At 34.5% G+C, this 22,670-nt stretch overlaps 1 protein-coding gene across 7 annotated transcripts in view; it reads right to left on the reverse strand.

The window, feature by feature from the left end:
• Positions 1–4,285: 4,285 nt before the first annotated feature.
• The window catches only part of LOC121415021, a 54,659-nt gene continuing 36,274 nt past the window's right edge, over positions 4,286–22,670 (reverse strand). For 2 of the 7 annotated variants that reach the window (XM_041608071.1, XM_041608065.1), the window contains 2 exons: positions 18,732–18,863; positions 4,286–5,562 (listed from right to left, as the gene is read on the reverse strand). In XM_041608071.1, coding sequence (XP_041464005.1) covers positions 5,465–5,562; positions 18,732–18,863 — 230 coding nt within the window. In that variant the 3' untranslated portion in view covers positions 4,286–5,464. Of the gene's footprint in view, positions 5,563–13,888; positions 13,926–18,731; positions 18,864–22,670 lie in introns of all 7 variants that reach the window. The other 5 variants (XM_041608066.1, XM_041608068.1, XM_041608069.1 and 2 more) reach the window with 5 other exon arrangements.

Below are 22,670 nucleotides of genomic sequence, written 5' to 3' on the forward strand. Positions count from 1 at the left end.
CCACTCACTGTCCTTGTCCCTTGTCCCAATGTATTTTGACCATTGAAACCATGGTCTAGACACCAAAATCATATCTCTCAGGTGGTTATGAAATGAACTATGTCCATTTTAAGTATTAAAATCCATTTTAAACTCCATTTTTTGACCCACCAGACCACTAACTGTCCTTGTAACTTGTTCCAATGTACTACTTCATTCTTAAAACAACTGAATAGAAACCAAATTAAAGCCACTTAAGTAATAGATGAATTGGGTGCCATGTTGGATTTTCGAGGTACCCTGGGGCGGTATTCTGAACATTGTCTTTTCTCCATATTTTATCTTATCTCAGAGATATGACAAAATCGGTATTCTGGTGGATGTCATAACTTTTGTCACAAAAATAACGTGAAATAAATATCACGGAAGCTCCGCGGAACGGAATAATCTTACAACAGTCTTAGATGAGGGAAATATGATTGAAATAAGAGAAGAATTGCACAATAGAGTATCCAAACGGAGAACAAAAATGCAATTTTGAGAGTGTACTTAGCTTGCGACTGAACTCGACCGCAGGCGAAAGTAAAAGAGGAAATGGACGCCAAATTGCGCGATGATCTTGGGATAGTGCGTTGGTAGGGAGATGCAGCACGCGCGCAGGAAAAGTTGTGTACTCTATATTCGGCACGCAGGTTCATTGTAATGAACTAGCAAATCAAATGGGTATATCCCAGTTATTGATGTAAATATTGTCATAAATTTTGTCTCTTCTCTTTCGCGCGCAGCAAAAATACGCGGCTTTCAATGCGCGTAATCCTTTTATACAAGCAAAAGATATGACAAAAGTTATGACAGGGGGGTAGCAGTCATAAATTTTGTCATATCTTTTAGTACCAAATATCCGATACCCTGCCGACTGAATGTCAAGCAAACAATTAAATTATTTTGATTAGATTGTGGTATCATCTTCCATGACAATTTTCTAAATTATTTTTTCATGCTACAATTAGTTAGGCCCTACATATTTATTCCTCCCTTTTTTCTCTGTTTTCCTTATTCTTATACTTCTCCTCTAAAATTCTTCACAGCTCCCTGTCTCTCTTTGTAATTAAGCGCATCAATATACGCGTAGTTGCGCGATGCCAGCAACTGTTTTGGGGATACGCCCTACTTGCCACGGGGCTTTCCTATTGGCTAGAAGGGCTCCAACTGGGAACTAACGATGAATTTGATTGGTTTGCTTCCGAAAAGATGAATGGGAACTTTGAGAGATATGACAGGGAAAAGACAATGTTCAGAATACCGATTTGTGACAATCATAGCGGTGTCACATCTCGGAGAGAAATGACAAAAGTTATGACAGAGTTACAGAATAGCACCCCTGGATTCACTCTAGCCTGTATCAACAAATTCTTTTACCTCTGGACCATGGAATATGAACCGAATAGGATTCTTGGGTATAAATAGAATAATGGGATAGGATAATGAATTGTATCCATTTTCAGTGAATGCCGACAATCTTGGATGCCTTCTTGAAAATAAGCGGATGCCGATTTTGGTAGATGTTTAGTATGAGGTAAAATAGTACCAAAACCTGTTGAAAAAATATTTTTGCAATTTGTTCCAGGTACCATACCTGGAACAAATTGCAACAATAATACCCCGGTCTATACCATCTCCTTTAAACAGAGAACAATATATGACTGGAACCAATTGCTATTTTTGATAACTTCTAGCCTTAAGGCCACCACCCATCCATGGCCCTGGGAAGCGGGGGAGCTGAACATCTCCCAAAAGTTTTTTGAGGGTGCTACGTGTATTATCATCCATAGGGAGCACCCCCAGGTATACTGGAAGATTTGTAAAAATGGAAAATGTAACCAAAACGACCTCCAGTTTGTAGTGATAACTTTTTAAATTTTTGCTTGAAAAATTTCTTGGGACCACATTGATTTCCATTTTTTGTTTCGTTTATTGGGCTTTTTGAATTAACATCAGCACCCCCAGTCAAAAAATTGTTCCCAGGACCCTGCACGCACCCCTTAGGTTTGGTCTGGGATCCAATTTTGAAATAAAACAGTAGAATTTGATTCTATCATTGATACATGGAATACATGTATCTTATTGTGTACTGTTCTAAATCATCATACGAATACATGTGTTCCAATCTGTGACTATGCTATCATCCTTATTAAAATTTAATATCTAGTCATAATGGCATGATACTAGTCATACAATTGGCTACAATTTGAAAATAATTTGACCTTTGATAAAAAATAAGACTAGTAATCATCCAAATTTGCTGTATCAGTATTCTGACAGGTAATTTGAACCTCAAATAAAAAGATACTTTTTATTCACATTTTCAGAAAAGTCGTAAGATGAGTGGGCTTCAGGCTTTTAAAAGATTAATTGCCATATGTCTACTTATCATTTGTCTCATCCCACCTAACCTTATCCTAGTTAGTCTACAACTAGTTCATCTACTATAGACAAACTAGAATTACCAGTCCAGTACCAGACAGGACCCAGATGAGTTCAGTCAATGTGGTGTTAAAGGTCAAGTCCACCTCAGAAAAATGTTGATTTGAATCAATAGAGAAAAATCAGACAAGCACAATGCTGAAATTTCATCAAAGTCGGATGTAAAATAAGAAAGTTATGACATTTCAAAGTTTTGCTTATTTTTAACAAAATAGTTATATGAACGAGCCAGTTACATCCAAATGAGAGAGTCGATGATGTCACTTACTCACCTCCTTGCCTTAAGCACAAAATGTTAAAATAATGGAATTCCAATAACGAGAAAATCAGTTCCTCATTTGCATACCCACCGAGATGTGCATAAACTGTTTTGTAAAATGAAGCGAAATTTTAAAATGCCATAACTTTCTTATTTTACATCCGATTTTGATGAAATTTTCAGTGTTATGTTTGTTAAATTTTTCTATTTTTATTCAAATCAAGTTTTTGTTGGGGTGGACTTGTCCTTTAAACTATCTGAGATAAGAGCAAGTGATTGTAGAAGTCAATATAAACCTTTAAAATATGAATCAAAAAGCTTTATGTGGGGTCAAGAAGGCAGTTCCCCCTCAAACTCCTGTGAAAGGGGAAGCTCACCTTGAAGAAAAGTTTATTGTAAAAATAGCAGAAAAAAATAATAAAAATATTGGTGAAGGTTTAAGGAAAATCCATGACAAATTAAGAAAGTTATCAGAATTTGTGATGGCATAAATTAACAAGCAGCTGTCCCATATGTTATGTAATATAAAATCGGTGTTTCTGCGTTGCGTTAAGGCGTTACGCACGGAAACATCCCTTTAACCCTAAAAGGACTAGGGGTACTTAAAGACATATAGAGGACTTGATGCATGAATGGGTCCATGGAAATTTTTCCTACATTTTTTTCTCACATCAAATTTTAGTAATTAGAATGTCCTGATTTTGGGCATTTTCCAGGAAAATCCTGATAAAATCAGGTCTGCTTTATATCCATGATTTTAACAGGGGCCTATACAGTGCATCCCAAAAAAAAACTGAAAAGCAGCTGCTCCATGCTTTAACCCTAAATAGACTGGGCTATTTTGACGCCTAAGAAGACGGGGCATTCAGCCCCCCCTTATGATCTCGGCCGTCGATCGCGCGATTGTGACAAAAATTGGCATGCGCGTTACCCATGGCATTATCTACAAAACTATAGTATCAAAATTCTGCGAAAAATCTCATTGCTCATTAATTATGCTAATTTATGCGTAAAATCATAAGTTTGCTCTAATTAATAAAATAATGCCCCTTAAATGCTAATTTTTGTTTCACATACTCTAGATAGGCATCTGATCAAATTCATTTAAAAAAAATTTCAACATCACATTTATTTTCTTATGTATTCTATTGTTTGCTAAATTTATTATGTATTTCTTTGTTTTTCGACTTTTTGTTTTTATTTTTTTTCAATGGAAATTGTCGGGGAGTTTATTTTGACCAAAAAAAGATCAAATCAATCGAATTTCAGCAGTAAAAGGAAAAATAATGATACATTTATGAATTTTGGCTAAAAACACTATTTGCATTGGATTTGTACAATAATTCATGTTTTGAGTAATTTTGGGTCTGCATGCACCTACAAAATGTTACGTTATTTCGGAACCGCGTACCCGGGGGTCACAATGTTGGTCTCAAAAGTTGCGCGAGACGTGAAAGTAAAAAGTCAGTGAGCGACGCGGTCAAAATATTTCAAGCGGCGGATTTATCGCGAAAAATGTCGAGGGGGGGCTGAATCAGCCCCCCAGTCTTTTTAGGGTTAAACAATAAACAGTAGTGTAGAGTAAAATTGCTTGTAACACGTGAATGATCAATAACTAAAATATTTTGCTGAGAAACCAATAATTTTTCCATCAGGCAATATGATAAAATAACCTCAAAAGAAAACAAAAGAATGCCATCATTGAGGTGTAAACCAGAATTAGAATGGAATTCCTTGATCAGTAATATTTTTTTTTGTATTTACACAAGATCTGTCTACAAATAACATTTTAAAAACCTCTTTCATTTCATATACATATATCATTGAATACAATCTACCTTCATATAAACATTATTGCAAATTACTAAATTTATACAATGAGTTCATATTTCATGTTATATAAAAAAAATGATTAAAATATTAAGGCACATAATAGACATTTAAAGGCAAGATCTGTTACCAGAACCAGATAGAGTGGCTTGACCTATTGGTCTTACTTCTTAAAGAAGCTGGTGAATGGAGATATTTGCATAGTAGACCAAGACCTTGATTCTCTTTTACATTGGTTGTTCTACTGGATGTCTTGCTTCACTACAAAGTAAAAGGAAATATCTTAAAAACTCCAAACAGACATAGCTCAGCAGTTCAAGTTTGTATGAAGGATCTGCACATGACGCATTCAATCCAAAAGCTAAGTCTCCATTATATGCCAGGAATAGGGAATTAATGACAATACTAATTATTATTTCCTATTCCTATCCGAGGTGTTTTTCTATGGCAATCATTTTCCATATTTTACATTCATTGATTATTTCTTCAGTGGGCAATATTTGCCAAATCCATTAAGAATCAGTTTTTAAAGCAACACAATGTACGTTGCATGTACTCCCAGCTAATCAAATCTTAGCACACAATATGTATGCATTACGTGTATGTGTGCACCTTACAAAGTAACAACTTATGTCATGAATAACCTGAAATAAGAAGTAGTGACAGGCAAACAGGCATGTAAATCTGTTTCCATCAATGGAAATTTCTCCAGAAGAAATGTGTCATCACAAAAAATTCATACAATTCACTTCCACTCAGTTAAAAAATCTATCCAACCTTTGCAGCAAATGCCATCTTGTTTCCACTCCATGAATTGATTGTACACCATTCCCATCATTCTCCAAAAGGAATATAAGTCATTATATCCTGTTTCAATATCAGATATCATCCCTAGAGATGGATAGTATCTCTTCATGAGTTGGATTCCTCTTTGAGTCCAAATCTCTTAAAAGCTTTCTGAAGTTCTCCCATATTGTTAGGAGGGCAGGAATTGGTTGATCTCAAAGGAGCTGTACAGGAAAACAAAATACAGATATAATTAAAATCATATATGGTTTTAAAATGGATAATACATTAATGTAAAAAAAATGTATGTAGACAGTGTCAACACAGTGGCATAACAATTTTAATGTATGTTTTTTTTCTATGTTGTTAGCATCATTGTCTTGGTTAAACAGTTTATATTATACAAATAATGAATGTTTATGGACAGAATACTACATGAGGTGAATGATGAAATGATCCATTCAATGAGGCGAAGCTGAATTGAATGGATCATTCATTTCATCTTTCACCAGATGAATTATTCTGTCCATTGAACGAATGAAAAGAACATTCATTATTTGGTTTATGCGACACCAACAATTAGATTCTTTTTCATATAAAATATGCAGTAGGAGCTTGGTCTATTGATCATCGCATACAACTTGCGCGCTGCAAACACAAGAGGTTTTACTTGTGGTGTCCGAAGCTGCAGTCTCAGTGCATGTGTGCCATGGAAAAAGTTGTACGGATCCAAATTGCACAGATGATGACGCCATCATAAATGGGCTGAATGATCAAAATCAAACAACCAATCAAATGACAGGGATCTATCTAGAGGTCATAAAATACAAAAATATATTTCAATAAACATTGTAAAATGAAGTTTCATGCGTTTTTATAGATTATACTTCAACACTGTGTGTTACATTTGTTTATCTATTTGGTAATAATGTATAGTGTATTATAAACCATATCAGATATCTGAACAGGGCAACTAATACATTATTGCTTGCTTATTACTGTGATCAAATGGCCGGTCAATAAGTTTCCAATTGTTTATCCATGGGCCCAATTTATTGCCAGCTCAAGAAAGTCTATGAGAAAATGTGTGGAAATGAAGCGGGCAATAAGGCTGAGCAAACATCCGGGTATTCTACGCGTTTTTGTACACGTCCATGAACAGCGCAGTGCTATAAGTCACAATGTTAATCAAGTTGAGACAATGCTGAATACTGCGTCCCTAGGCCAGGGACGCATCATTTCAATTACATCATAATGGGAAAGTTCTGAGACCCGGTCTGCTCAACATGACAAAATTCCTTAAACTCTAAAATATGCAAATTTTAACGATTTTTGCTCTAGATGTCTGATTTGGTTAATAATAGCAATATTGACTGGCTTGGGGGCAAAAGGACATATATCACCGTCACTAAATTGATATCACCCTCGTCTATGACTCAGGTTCTATGTTGTATCGCCCCGAGGCCAGTCAATATGCCTATTGCTTTATTATTTCCTGTATCAGACATCTGAGCTGGTCATTTACAAAGCTGAATTGTCCAAGGATCATATCAAGAAGGGATAGGTTTATTATTTGTATTTTACTCGGTCTTTCTTTGCGTATTGACTTTGCATGCAAAGACGACGCAAAATATTTTGCATTTTCCCTGGTCTCACATCCGGGCATCTTAGGACGCGTAGAAAGAGATACACACCATATTGATCCATGCAGCACAATATACATGTATGTCATAATGTCAATCAAAATGGATACTGTGATATTTCAAATACATCCCAATGGTTTAGCTTAGAGGCACAGTCTGCTAAACATGACAAAATAGAATCATGTTCTTAAAGGGTAAACTATCCATATTTTCACGATTTTGCTCTAGAAGTCTGATTTGGATAACAAAGATATTGACTTGCTCTTCTTTTGAGAGATATCAAATATATTGCCCTTAAAAGAATCATATTGCACTCGTCTAATGACTCCCACCAATATGATTCTCCTGCTGGCAATATACCCCTCAAGGCTAGTTTATGGTGTGCTACAATATGCCCAGTTTTGGCAATCTTCATAATATCATCATCTTCATAAAATGTTTTTGTGACACCATAAATGACTTTAGTTTTGTTTATGGCATACTTTCATCGAGGGAAGTGTTTAATGATAGATAGAGAAATAGAAAGAGGATGAAATAATCACTTTATTTTTACATATTGAAAGTTAGTTTTGATTTACTAGTACTTTTAATTATACACAGTATTAGATATCCATGTTTTTTTAATTACTCTATACCTTTCATAATAGTTACGACTTCCTTCTTTAAATTGTTTCCTGCTGAAGCTGAAAGCTGAACTAAAATCAGGGCAGCCACAACTTTAATAAAATATTTGCTTTGTGAAGTGCATGTATCACTAACATATTAGGTTATTTACATCATAGTTCATATACATGTACTTTGATAGGAGGAAGCATGCGAGTCTAAAATCCTATTCATAATCCTCAAATGATGGAATACATGTACTCGTTTACATGTTTACATCAAATGTACCATTTAACACAGCAAATATTCTACAAAGGTGCCTAAAAAATATTTTTGGGCAAACACAATTTATGCAAATGCAAAGTAAAAGTCAGCTTTAACTCAATTTATTTAGCTAGCAGAATAATAATTTTTGGTAAGAGTCAATTTTTACATTTATAACAAATATCTATGAAAAATTGCAAAAAAATATAACTTCTTACATGAATGGATTTTGGTATTTTTTTTACATTTGTATTTTTGTTTTTTCGAGCCTTTGTTTTTTTATTGTTTTCCAATTAACTTTGTCGGGGACACTTTTGCGATCCATAAATAGCATAAAATAAATCCACTTGAACTAACAAAAGTAAAAATAATCTTACATTTATGATTTTTGGTTGAAACACAATTTGCATTGACTTTGAACATGGAATCACGTTTTTGAGCAATTTTGGGTCCGACATGCAGGTACAAAATGTGTAATTTCGAAACCAGGCACCTGGACATCGCAAATTTGGTCTCAAATGATGTGCAAGACTTGAAAGTAATAATTCAGTGAGCAGTGAAGTCAAAAAATTTTGTGGGATGGCAAAGTGATTGATCCCCCCCCCCCCCCCCGTTTAATAAGTGTTAATATTGCATTAGGGGCCTACAATAGGCCTTAAATGCACACTCAGAGCTAACTGAAAAACAAAACAATCATGGCTTACAATACATGTTCAGAAGAGTGAGGGACTTCACCATGGCATATCAATAACCTTATTTTGTAGCTTATTACAAGTGTCTACTGTTATGTAAATGTAGTATGTATTTAACTTCCTGTTATCCTTTCAGTCATTCACCTTCACTTGTTTACAAACTCCACCAATGTCATCAAACTCCACCAATGTCATCTTAGAATCCCCAAAACCCCAATACCATTTAACTCCTAAACCCTGACCATGAAAGACCAACCCTCAGCTAACTTCAAGGAAAAAAGTTTTAAGTATGACTCACACTTCCAGCCCCAGTCACTTGCACAGAGCATCACCACACCCCTTATAACAGAGAAAGTTTACTAGACAGTTACCTGTAGACCACCAAAACTACCAATGATATAAAGACTTTATAATTAGACAGATATAATACTAAACCCCACTCATCCATATAGACTGACTGACTTCAAGACTTAGACGTCCATCCAATATTAGTTTAACTTCAGAATTTTAATCCCATACTTCAAAATAATTATGTTCATCGTCTCCTGTTTTATCTTAATCTTCATGGATATCTTCATGTAATTCAAATTGTAAACTGTAGATGATTATTAATTATTAAATACTCTGTGACTTTGAATTGTATAACTTTCTCCAAAGTTTCTTCATTACGCTTCCCTTCTAAATCATAATATTCAATCCCATCCCGACACTATTATACCCCTAAACTGGCCAACTTGATCTATAACCTTCTCTGATGATAATAAAACATTTCTGAGAGAGAACAAAATTACTCAGAAAGTGAAAAAACAAAAATTCCTTTCTAAATTCATCAGGCTTGTTGCACATGTGTTGTCTGTAATATGTTGGATAACTGTTGATAATGGCAATAAACTGAGGGCAGTTTGACCTTTAATATTTATATAAAGGCGTTAAAGAAAATTAAAATGTTTCAACTTACCCCGCGTTCCAACTAACCACAGTCTCCCCTACATGTAGTTCATCTTGACATTAAAATGAAAGTTATGATCTTTACAAACCTATGTACTTATTCATTTCCTTATTTATTAAATCAATTGTGTATCTAGTTATTAATCTAATTAATTAGTTTTATTTATTTATATATTCATTTTTATTATTTTTGTGTTAGATGGATTGATTCATTCATTAATCTATTTTTTTCAATTCCCTTGTTTTTGTTTTTTTCATTTATCAATTGTTTTGGTGGGGTAATGTCACATGCAATCAGCTGTCCCTTATGTCATGTAAGATAAAATCCATAAATTCAAACTTTATGTTTATGATAAAAACATATACATGTTTTTCTTATAGGAAGGTGACTTTATGGAATGATGTTCCTGACAATATATTGGAACCACAGGAAAAATCCTTTCCAAGTTTTTAGTGTGACTTAGCGTCATACTTTAATAAGGCGTGTATGTTATTTCACTTATCTGATTGATGGCTGCAGGGTTGTGTATATTTTGAGTGCATGGTCTGACCAATGCAGTCATACTTTATATCCAACTGGAATATCAGAGCAATTCCTCCTCCCCAAATGTAAGGAGGAATTCATTATTGGTGTCTTCCAATCAACAATAATAACTGTCAGTAAATACAGTGTAGCTTTTTGTATAGTAAACAGCATTGTATCAAATTGTAAACAAGGTTTTTGAAGTGTTTTTTATGCTTTTTCCCTATTTATTTCATCCCCTTTCCCTTCTTTTTCTCCCCACTTGAAAGTCATTAAGAAATTGATTCCTTTGTTTAGATTTAATCTATGTGAAATACAAATAATCTTGTTCAATTTTTTATTTTTTTATATGAATAATTACATGTCTTTATGAATTGTTTATTCATATTATATATATGAATATCTTTAATATTAAAAAAAAAATACTGTACTTGAAACAACTGGTGCACGAACGACCAATCTCACCTGATTTCCCAATCAATAAAATATGTGATATTATCTTTTAACACCATGACCTTTGTCCTTATTCATCCTCATGAACACACATGAACACCATTTGTACCAAGTGTAAATCCAATTGATAGATAAATAAACAAATGAGAGCAAGTTGAACAAAAACTTGAAAAAATTGGATATAACCTCATATCATTTGACCTTTTACCACGTAATCCTCAACAATACACATGTGGTATTACCCAAGGATCATTTGAACCAAGAGTAATCAAAATTGGTGCAAAAATAAAGAAATGAAGGCAAGTTGAACAAAAACTTTAAAACATTATGGACATGACCTCATATAATTTGACCTTTTGACCCCTAGATGACCTTTAACCCCATCAAACCCCATCATCCCCTCAGATAAATATAGTGTATTACCCAATGATCATGTGTACCAAGTAAGAACTTAATGCAGAAATTAAGAAAATAGAGCAAGTTGAACAAAACATTTTTTTAAAGAGACTAACATACCAACAGGAAAAGTGATTACTACATGTAGGTCAGCCGAACTTAGTTCAGAAGAGACAGGTCCTCTGGTGGTAGTCATCCCCTGTCCTCCCCCCCCCCCTGATGTGACACCACACTTGTACTCATGAGAATGTTGATTCTTGTACCATGACTTCCTTTGGGGAAAATTTGTGGGTTCCCCAATGTTGCTTTTAAAATGGTCTGAAATAATGATGAAAGGTCACACAGCTACATATCTCGTTTGCTTTCACAAGAGTGCATTCATTCAAACCAATTCATTACACACTTGAAATCAAGAGGAAATATGTCCCACATGAAAGCATTTAAGAGATTTCCTTCTTCATTGTTCTTTCCATTGTATAAAGTTTGGCTATTATTTTGAAGGTGCCCTTACATTACCTTATTTTCATTTGTCAGACATTAGCTCATTGCTTACACAATTACAAAATTCCATATCATATTCAGAAGCATTCAAAATAAGAGCATAAAATTAGTGTTGTATTGTTATCTAGATATCCTGCATTATAAGCAGTTATTTTCATATTTTGATTTCCATACATTTCATTACAATTTAGACCAAGAAAAAACAAGTGGAACGCCTCTGGCAGTCTTGCCTGCATCACGCAATGCAATATGGCAGCAGTGCTTCCTTAGAAAATAGCTAATGAATAATATTCACAGAAGAAAACACTAATATGATAATAAAATATTATGTCCATTGACCCAAAATGACCTTTGACTATGATCATGTGCCCTAAGACATGTGCAAAACAATCATTCATACTTGATTATCCTTATGTCGATGTTTCATGAGCTAGATCCATTAACTTCCTTAGTTATGATGCCGATTCAACACATACTCTCAACACGGCCAGAGTTCATTGACCTTTGATCTTGGTCATGTTCCTGAAATGCACACAGGGTATTCAGGGATACATTGCTGCTCTTATGTCCAAGTTTCATGAACTTGATCCATAGACTTTTAAAGCTATGATGACAATTCCTCAAATAACCCCAACAAGGCCAAAGTTTGTTGACCCAAAGTGACTTTTGACCTTGGTCATGTGACCTGAATCTCAAGCAGGGTGTTCAATGATATGTGATTTCTCTATTGTCTAAGGTTCATAAACTAGATCTTCAATTTTCAAAGTTATGATGGCAATTCAGCAAATACCTCCAACATGGCTAAAGTTCATTGACCCTAATGACATTAGACCTTCACCATGTGACCTGAATCTCACAAAGGATATTCAGTGAAACTTGATTACTCTATGTCCAAGTTTCATGAACCTGATCCATAAACATTCAAAGTTATGGAAATTAACAAATACCCCCAACATGGCAAAAGTTCATTGACCCTAAATGACCTTTGACCTTGGTCATGTAATCTGAAACTCAGGCATGGTGTTCAGTAGTACTTGATTACCTGTATGTCCAAGTTTCATGAACTAGGCCTATACACTTTTAAAGTTATGATGACATTTCAAAAGCTTAACCTCGGTTAAGATTTCAATTTTAAGTCTCATTCTGCTACGCAGGCCATACAAAATAATGAAGACATCTCCTGAGGGATCAATTTCATCACCTGAAACACCCTTCTGCCAATCAAATATAGTTCCAAAGTTGGTGATACATGTACTTCTTCCAACTTTTGAAAAGGAAGTTCACTAAATATCCAAAATAGAATCATGATTAGATGGGACAATCATATTCATACACTTTGTCAATCAGCTACATGTATATCAAAAATATAAAAATTGAGATTGGGTTGGTTCAAATATGTGTTACAATTTCATATAAAATTAACTCAATAATAGTTTATGTGCATTTTATATTGATATGTTAGTATAGTGCACAATTCCACACATGCATATGTTTACTATTATCTTTTTTAACAGTGGTTAACTTTGTCTGTTATGCTGTTATGTGTGATGCTCAATAATTTGAACTATATCTTGGGCTACTATTTCAATATTCATATCTTACAAAAAGTGAAGCGACCATTTATAGAGAAATGTCTTTTTTGAACAATTGAATTTAACCTTTTCACTCAGATTTATGATTTTCTCTCATTGATGCAATTTTTTATCATATAATGCCCTTCAAATGCTTTAGATTTTATCAATGTACATGTACATGAGGATTATATATCCAAAGATTGTATCCCTAATTGATTGTTTAATTTCAAGCCTGAGAAGTGGCTTTGTACAAAAAGGGAAAAAATAGTCACTCAGTCATAAGGAACACTTGTCTACACTTCTGTGGCAAGTTAAATTTCAGAGCACATCTGAGGTACACTTCTTTAATTACATAAGCTTTCACTTTATCTGACATTAAATTCAAATATCATTAATGAATAATCTTTAGATTTATTAAAAACTCAACACAGGCTTTGAAAGTAATGTCTAAACTAAACTGTTGAAAATTTATTGTTGGAAAGGAAACAAACAAAATATGACCTAAAAAGCTAAGAATTGAAATAAAAGATAAATCAATTTTAAAACTCAAAACAAGAGGATTCCAAATTAACTGATAAATAAAATTGTTTGAATTGGGAATATATTATCATTCATATTATATTATCATCATTATTATTATCATTATTATTTTATAATCACTTTATTATCATTATCATTATTGATAATCATTTTATTGTCATCATTATTATTTGATAATCATTTTATTATTATTATTATTTTGTATCATTATTATTACATAGCAGCTCGGACAGCATCTTCCAGTGAGTCTATTTTCTACATGAATAAAATCATTGGATAGGATTTGGGTAGCAATACTACTTGTTCTTGCAAGTTTCTACACCTAATCTAAAAGAAACCTCCTTGATCTGCCTATTACAAGTGCATGTGAAAGGTGCATTCAGACTAATATCAAATACGGTACACTTTCTTACCCCATTCAGACATCACTGTCTCTAGGTAAGGAGGAACCTGTGTAATAAATCAAAACTATATTTAGATTAAGGTCAAAGGTTACATTTAATAAATCAAAACTATATTTATTTCAAGATCACAGGTTACATCAAAAGTTGTGGCTTTGTAACCACTGCAGTTATCTATATTAATTTTTTTCAAAAGCAAAATACAATGCAATGCATGTATATACTGAGAAACATAACAAACCACAATGCAAGCCAGGAACTAGAGCAGTTTTTAAATCCTCTTGTGCACACACAGCATTTCAAATTATTCGCATTTTACCACATGTATAATGATAATGATTTTTTTAATGCTATATGTCTTGCATGAATGTACAGTACCATGAATCCTTTGTTATTTTTCTCTGCGATATGTAGTGGCTTTTAATTTCTGTGCATGGGCCATTTTAAGTTTGGTGAAATAGTGTTAATCTGCTTTATGTTGGAAAGTCACACGTGTACTATTGTTGATGGTTGCCAATACTTCAAAAATTGCTTTTAAAAATTATATAATGAAATCATGATATTGACGGTACACTCTGAATCTTTCATAATCCCATTCTCTTGTTCTTAATACACATAATAATCCTGATATTCCAATTACTACTAAGTTAATAAGTAAAAATAATAAATTTTTTTCAAAGAAAAATAATATTTTAAAAAATAATCACATACTATATTGAGATTAGTACTTTCCGTTAATTCTCAAAAATTTTTGTCTCAAAACTATTTTACATATTGTATATTCCAATCACCATGTTGAAACTGCACATTTTTTGAAAAATAATCATATTCTGTATGAAGATCAGTATTTCTGTTAAATCTCAAAAATTAGTCTAGACTATTGTACTTGTCTAAACCATTACACTCGATGCAGTAGCCCAGTGCTTTTTCAATATCATTCACTTTGATAGAAGAACTGAATAACAAGCGAGACATGATGGTTTTATAATCATAGCAAAATATTTCTAGGTAGGCTTATTTGTGAGCTTTAAAAGTAATAAACAGACAAGGCCTTTGAGTGAATTTGATAACCTCCTCCCTTCGACTTCCCCCTCCCCACAACTCCCATTAAATCAAATTATCTTGGTATCATTAGTGTTTAGAAGATGCTTTCAATGGATAATGCAAACAAGTAGAGCGCCTCTGGCAGTCTCACCTGCATCACACAATTCAATATAGCAGCAGTGCTGAATTTGAAAATTACTATAAAATAGTTATTCACAAAAACACCATTCATATAATGATACAGTACAATACGACGTTCATTGACAATAAATGACATTTGACCATGATCATATAATTGTCAGTGTTACTTGATTACCCTATATCCACATTTTATAAACTATATCTATAATCTTTGCAATTTATGATTGCAATCTACTAATTATCTCCAAAATGGCCAAAGTTCACTGACCTTGAATGACCTTTGACTGTGGTCATGTGACCTGAAACTCGCAAAGGATGTTCAGCGATACTTGATTATTCTTATGTCCAAGTTTTCAGAACTAGACCAATAAACTTTCAAAGTTATGAAGGTAATTCAACAAATACTCCCAACTTGGCCAAAGTTCATTGACCTTAAATGACCTTTTACCTTGATCATGTGACCTGAAACTCACACAGGATGTTAAGTTATACTTGATTACTCCTATTTCCAAGTTTCATGAATTAGATCCATAGACTTTCAAAGCTTTGATGGTAATTCAACAGATACCCCCAACATGGCCAAAGTTCATTGACCTGTGACCTTGGTCATATGACCTGAAATTCACACAGGATGTTCAGTGATACTTGATTACTCTTATGTCGAAGTTTTAGGAATCAGATCCATCAACTTTCAATGATATGATAGTAATTCAACATTTACCTCCAACTTGGCCAAAGTTCATTGACCCTAAATGGCTTTTGACCTCGCTCATGTGACTTGAAACTCACACAGGATGTTCAGTAATACTTGATTAACCTTATGTCTAGGTTTCATGAACTAGGTCCATATACTTTCTAAGTTATGCTGTCATTTCAAAAACTTAACCTTTGGTTAAGATTTGGTGTCGACGATGCTGCTGCTGCCGCCGTCGGAAAATTCTGCTATGTAGGTGAGACAAAAATGATATTTTCAGGATAAAGTACTATTCCATTTTTTCTCAAGGCAATCCATGAAAGGTCAATTCTAAGCAGTTTATGAAATATTAACTGATTTAGGAAAGTTCCAAACATCTAAGAAACTGAATAATAACATGCAGTGATATGGATGTATCTTAAAGAATATATCTGTTCAGTTCTATGACTTACTTCACTAATATAATGAAATGAACTATTGAAACCTATAAAAATACAGACATAAAAAACATACAATATTAAATGGATAATATGAATGAACAAATAAATGTAAATACACAACAAGAGTGTTGCTGGGGTGAGCAAAATAATACGCCCGTCTGTAACACAGAAAATGGAGGTATTGGTCAAGCAAGAAAAGTGGAAAATGGCAACTTCTCCTTTGACCCTTGACCTCAAAATCAATAGAATTGCTAGGATCTATGCTAGTATCATTTACACCAAATTATATGAGCCTAGATTAAGTTAAACTGAAATTATAGCACTTAACAAGAACTGCGGAAGGGTAAGATGAAAACATGTCACTGTGACCTTGACCTTTGACTTCAAAAGGCTTCCTCGGATCCATGCTAGTATGACACACAACAAATTTTATGGGCCTAGGTTACGTTACCTGAAGTTATCGTGTTTACAAGAAAAAGTTAATGGACGGACGGACAAATAGATATACAGACACCGAGCTTGATAGCACAATACGTCCTGTAGGACAGGCAATGGATTCATGCTCAATCAATATAAAGACAATCATACTGTACAAACTCCATTGAGCTTTCAATTCTAAGCATTTCTCAAGATGTTATTTATAAATACTTGATGTGTTAGCCATTAAAACACCAATACCAAGAATAATATCCACAAGTCCATCCCAACAAAAAGTTGATTGGAATAAAAAGGAGAAAAATCCAACAAGCACAACACTGAAAATTTCATCGAAATCAGATGTAAAATAGGAAAATTATGGCATTTTAAAGTTTCGCCTAATTTCACAAAACAGTCATATGCACATCCTGGTTGGTATGCAAACTAGGAGACTGATAAAGTCATCCACTCACTATTTCCATTGTATTTTATAATATGAAATGTGAAATATTCGAATTTTTTTCTTGTTGTCAAGTGAATCAATGATTAAATCCTCCCTGAACATGTGGAATTAACATTGTCCAATACTAGTCATGTTGGTCCTTATTGTCAAATCTGTAAAACCTAAAATATTGTATAATTCAAACAATAAAGTGTGATTTTTCTCTTTCTATTCAAATCAACATTTTTCTCAGGTGGGCTTGACCATCAACAATCACTAATAGTTAAGAGCAAAAAAAAAACAATTAGTAAAGAGCTCAATGATGTTATCATGTGTGTAATGCATTTTTAAAAAGTGCAAATCATATCTTATTGTTTAGTAAAGTTGGACTTTGTTTAGAATGAAACAATTAATACATGCATGGAATTTAATGTTAAAGTAAATGATGGATGTAAGCAATAAAAAAGCAACCAAAATATTAATGCTCAAAGCGTTATTTTTATTATTATTAATGATGCTCAAAGTGTTATGTAGAGGTGTTGTGACTTAGTGGATAAGTCTTTGGACTTTGAACCACAAGGTCCAGGGTTCAAATCCCACCGCAGCACTAACGTCCTTTGGCAAGGCGTTTATCTACATTTGCCACTCTCGACCCAGGTGTAGTAAATGGGTACCCGGTAGGAAGGAATTCCTTGAATGTTCGTTGCGCCCGATCAGGGTAGCCGCGCTAAAGCCGGGTTAATAGTATGCAGCGCTTAGAAACATTTGTATTATGCGCTATATAAATGTTGCATATTATTATTATTACTTTTCAGTGTTAAAATGAAAGGGCCACATCACTTCAAACAAAAACCACCAAAGGGTTGATTTTCTAATCTAATAGCAACATAATCTAATACCAACATAATGATAACAAAAAGACAAATGGATAAATCAACAGGAAAACACAATAAAATTAGCTGAATGTTGTTTTGTTTTTTTCATGCAAGAGGGATGAGACAAGTAGGGGGTGTTTTATGAAGCTGTTTGACAATGCAGCATGTCTTTACTCATCATCACAAAATATTCTTGTGCTAGATCACATTCTAAATCATTTTGAATGGCTTAACCTAAGAGATGAAATTTCTTATTCATAAGTATGAATGCATAGTTTTAAATATGTCAAAATTTAATAAGGGTTTAAAAGCAAAAATAAAGCGCCACTTTGTCAAAATATCAGAGAAGGGCTGTCATATTTGAATATTTGAGCCAGTGGATGCCAATGTACTGTACATGTGGTCACCCTTTCCTCCTTAAATCATATTTCTAAATATCAAACATTCCATTTTTCATATCAAGAATTACATTACGTAAAAACTGAATATAAAAAACTCAAATTCTTAATATTTAGTGGTGTCAACAAAAGGCAATTCCTGATTTATAGAAATGGGATTTAAAATATATCAAACCAACTGACCTACCAAGTTTTCTAATTTGATAAACGATTAATTGCTGGTTTGATCTAATTTGTATTCTTTCTTGTTTTAAGTCAATAACCATATTTTTATTTTCTCTTTGTATTATATTGAAATTTGATATATTTATTTTGATATCATTTATATGAGAGCCATGTGTATACAAACAGCTTCAATTATGACAATGTGGGATAGAACATGCAATGGAAGTGTTCTAACTCACACTTCAAATGCTGTACTACAGGTGATGTAAATCCACTCTCGGCAAGCTCTTCTGGTACAGACTTTAAGTGGGTACAGTAACCATGGTGACTACGGGACTTGCGGGGAAGAGGAGGCGGGGTCACACTCTTACCTTTAGGGACAATAGCAAATGAGACAGCATGAATGTGATGAAATAGACAGCAACAGGAGAGAGAGAGGAACAAAAAGATGAAAAGAGATAATAGAAGACAAGAAACAAGAAAGTCCAATACAAAGGTGTTATGAAAATATAAAGAAAATTAGATGAAAGAAAGAAAATGAAAAGGTGTGCATAAAAAAGAGGGATTAATGTTTTGACCTTGAAATCAAAACAAATGGATAGGAGGAAATATAAAATAAGATGGGTCAACTGGCTAATATGCTTGTTTGACCCCTACATGACCTTTGACCTTAACATCCTCAAGAAAAAAGTGTGGTATTACCCAATTATTTGTATAAAGTGTAAACATAATTGATGCAGAATAAATGAGAGCAGTTTGAACAAAAACTTGACCACTTGACCCTTACATGACCTTTGACCCCATCATCCTTAACAAAAGTCATGTGAACAAAGTGTGATCAAAATCTGGGCAGAAATAAAGAAATGAGAACAAGTTGCACAAAAACTACAAAAAGGCATAAGCAATTTTGTGTCTCGCCCACTTCTGAAAATAACCAGAAATATCGTGATTTGCGAGGGCATGCAACAGAATTGTTTCAAAACTTCATAGTGAAATGACTGAGATGGAATGACACTTTTCGTAAGTCTTGCATGTAAATTTTAATGTTTACCTCAAAATGAATTTTTGACCACACCATGTGACCAACCAAAACAATAACATGCAGGTCCCCAAGTTCATCTACCATCCAAGTTTGGTTGAAAAGTGATTCATGGTTGCAGAATTATGTGTCATAAGAGTCTTGCACGAAAACTTTAATGTTGACCTGAAAATGACATTTGACCTTATCATGTGACCTCCAACTACAGCATAACATGCAGGTCCCCCAAGTCCATCTCCAAGTTTGGTTGAAAAGTGACTTACGGTTGCGTAGTTATGTGTCATAAGGTTTGTGACGGACGGACAACATTTGGATCCCTAAGTCTCACCTTCACCTCTGGTGGACGAGACAAAAAGGGATTAACATGTCCTCAAAATATTATTATTATTAATTATTCTAAAAGAACAGATCGGCAGTTACATGGCAAAACGATGAATCTGAAAAATGCACATTTACAGCTTTTGTCTGTCTTTAAAAGAAAATTTCCCAGTGTTGAATTTAGTTAGATTTATGAGAATGTCATTGAATTCATCTCCCTTAATAGTTTTTATAACATTTAATTTTGTTTTTCATCAAAATAACCGTTTTTATGTAGATACAGCATATAGCCAAAATATTCAACTGTCCACATTATTCCTACGTTTATGGCAAAATGATGTATCTGCAGATACATCATACAATTCCTGCAGCGATATCATGGCAAAAAGGTGTATCTGCAGATACGTCGATTAGTTTCTATGGTTGAATCATGGCAAAATGATGTATCTGCAGATACATCATTTTGTGTTTATGGTCAAATTCAATTTAACCATAAAAGAAGCCTTTAAAACTTTAAAAGGTGTCATTTACACATATGCATGTACACTTTTACTATAAACTAGTCTCTGACTTTTGGTGGCACAATTTGTGGAAAAAAGATGTATGTTTCAAATACACTATTTTGCCATAAACTAATCTCTGAATTTCGTGGCACTTAAGTTGTATGCTGTAGATACATTTTTTGCCATCAACTAGTCTATGAAGTTCTTGGCTCACTGAATATGGTAAAAATATGTACATGTATGTTGCAGATACATCCTTTTACCATCAAACAAGTTAGCAAATTTGAAAAAGGTACTGCAGATAGCCCATGCTATCTTGAAAACTAAAATACCTGTAATTGTAAGGGTAAGATAAATGAAAAAGAGCTCCCTGAAGCATCCCACCAAATGTCAAAACCTGAAAAAGTCAAATTGTTCAGATACATCGTTTTGCCATGTGACGGCCGAGATGAGAGAGAGTGCATGAATAAAAGGAACAGAGACAGAAAGATGGAAGGAAGAAAGGAAAGGAATATTTCCCAAAGTCTGCGACGAGAACCAGTTGTGTACAAAAAACAACAGCCACAAGGCTTGGTTATTCCAGAACGTCGCTAACGTGGTGATCGCAAGGGTGAACACCCCCAGCGCCAGTTGCGTAAGAACTGAAAGCTCCAATGCCGGCAAGATTAAGCGTTCCAAAAGACGCGGGGGCGGCAAAACTGACGCCTGAATCAATGGGGGATGAGAATCTAAACTTCTATAAAGAAGAGCTCGGGTGAAGTTAATCACTTTCATGGATGGACTAATCTACAGTCCGCCTAAGAGATCAGAGGGCCACAGTGATCAGGGGTAGGCAGACATAAATAAATATATACACACATATATATATATGTGTATATCCATGATCGATCCTCCTTGGTTGCCCAGAGGCCACAATCATAGCATGGATGAAGGCAGCCTACATGCCGAGTGAAGAAGCTTCTAAAATAAGAAGAAAACTCGCCAAAAGGGAATGCATCGACTGTAACTCACTCCTACACAAAGAGGAGGCGGCGGAGACTCCTGCAAGCATGACACACATAGAAGGCAGTCTATCAGATAGACTGTTTGGATAAATTAGAGGGAATTACCGCTGAAAGAGCCATCGCCGTGATCGATGCCCAGACTTGAAAGATCGACATAGAGGGCGAATTCAGGAAATCGGAAGCACCTGCATATTAATGGAAGATACCCATGCAGGTGAGCAGGCCGGAGAGTCAGATGGATCACCGACAGCTCCCCAGAGTGCGAGCTGGCGTGAGAAATCTCAATCCGCTCAATGCCCGACACCAGCAATTAGACTGATAGAAAGCAACAAAAGCGGCTGCAATGTCCATCCAGCAATTCGAGGGCTTGCCAACTTGCTGGGGATGAGACCTACATGTCGGCAGCACCTGTACATTGCGAGAGATCACCCGTGCAGGTGAACGGGCCGGCAATTTTATTGAAAAAGACGGCGGCTGGTGTGAGACTGCTGATAAGCCCGGCCGTCAAGATCAAGAGAAAGAAAATTATATTTCTATTAAATAGATTACACGAGACAGTACGTTAATCACTTTTTAACAGAAAGCATCTAAGTCCAAGACGAAGTGTAGGATCAGCCAAGAAAAAAAAGGTGTTTTTTTTAAGAAGAGTCAAAAAAGAAGCAAGTATCAGGAGATTTGGCAGCTGATCTGAAAGAAAGAAGTAAACAAGTGGAATGCCTCTGGCCGTCTCACCTGCATCACGCGGTTCAATATAGCAGCAGTGCTGACTTTGAAAACTACTCTAACTCGCACAAGATGTTCAGTGATACATGGTTACTCTTATGTCCACTTTTTATGAACTAGACCAATAAACTTAGAGATATATGATGGTTATTCAACAAAAAACCCCAACATGGCCAAAGTTCCTTGACCTTACATGACCTTTGACCTTGATCATGTGACCTAAAACTCACACAGGATGTTCAGTGATACTTGATTACTCTAATGTCCAAGTTTCATGAATCAGATCTATAAACTTTCAAAGTTATGATGGTAATTCAACAGATACACCCAATTCGGCCAAAGTTCACTGACCTTTGACCTTGGTCATGTGACATAAAACTCATGCAGGATGTTCAGTGATACTTGATTAACCTTATGCCCAAGTTTCATGAACTAGGTCCATATATTTTCTAAGTTATGATGACATTTCAAAAACTTAACCTCAGGTTAAGATTTTGATGTTGATTCCTCCAACATGGTCTAAGTTCATTGACCCTAAATGACCTTTGACCTTGGTCATGCGACATGAAACTCTAATAGGATGTTCAGTAA

This window comes from Lytechinus variegatus, chromosome 5, assembly GCF_018143015.1.
Source record: "Lytechinus variegatus isolate NC3 chromosome 5, Lvar_3.0, whole genome shotgun sequence".
Taxonomy (NCBI): domain Eukaryota; kingdom Metazoa; phylum Echinodermata; class Echinoidea; order Temnopleuroida; family Toxopneustidae; genus Lytechinus; species Lytechinus variegatus.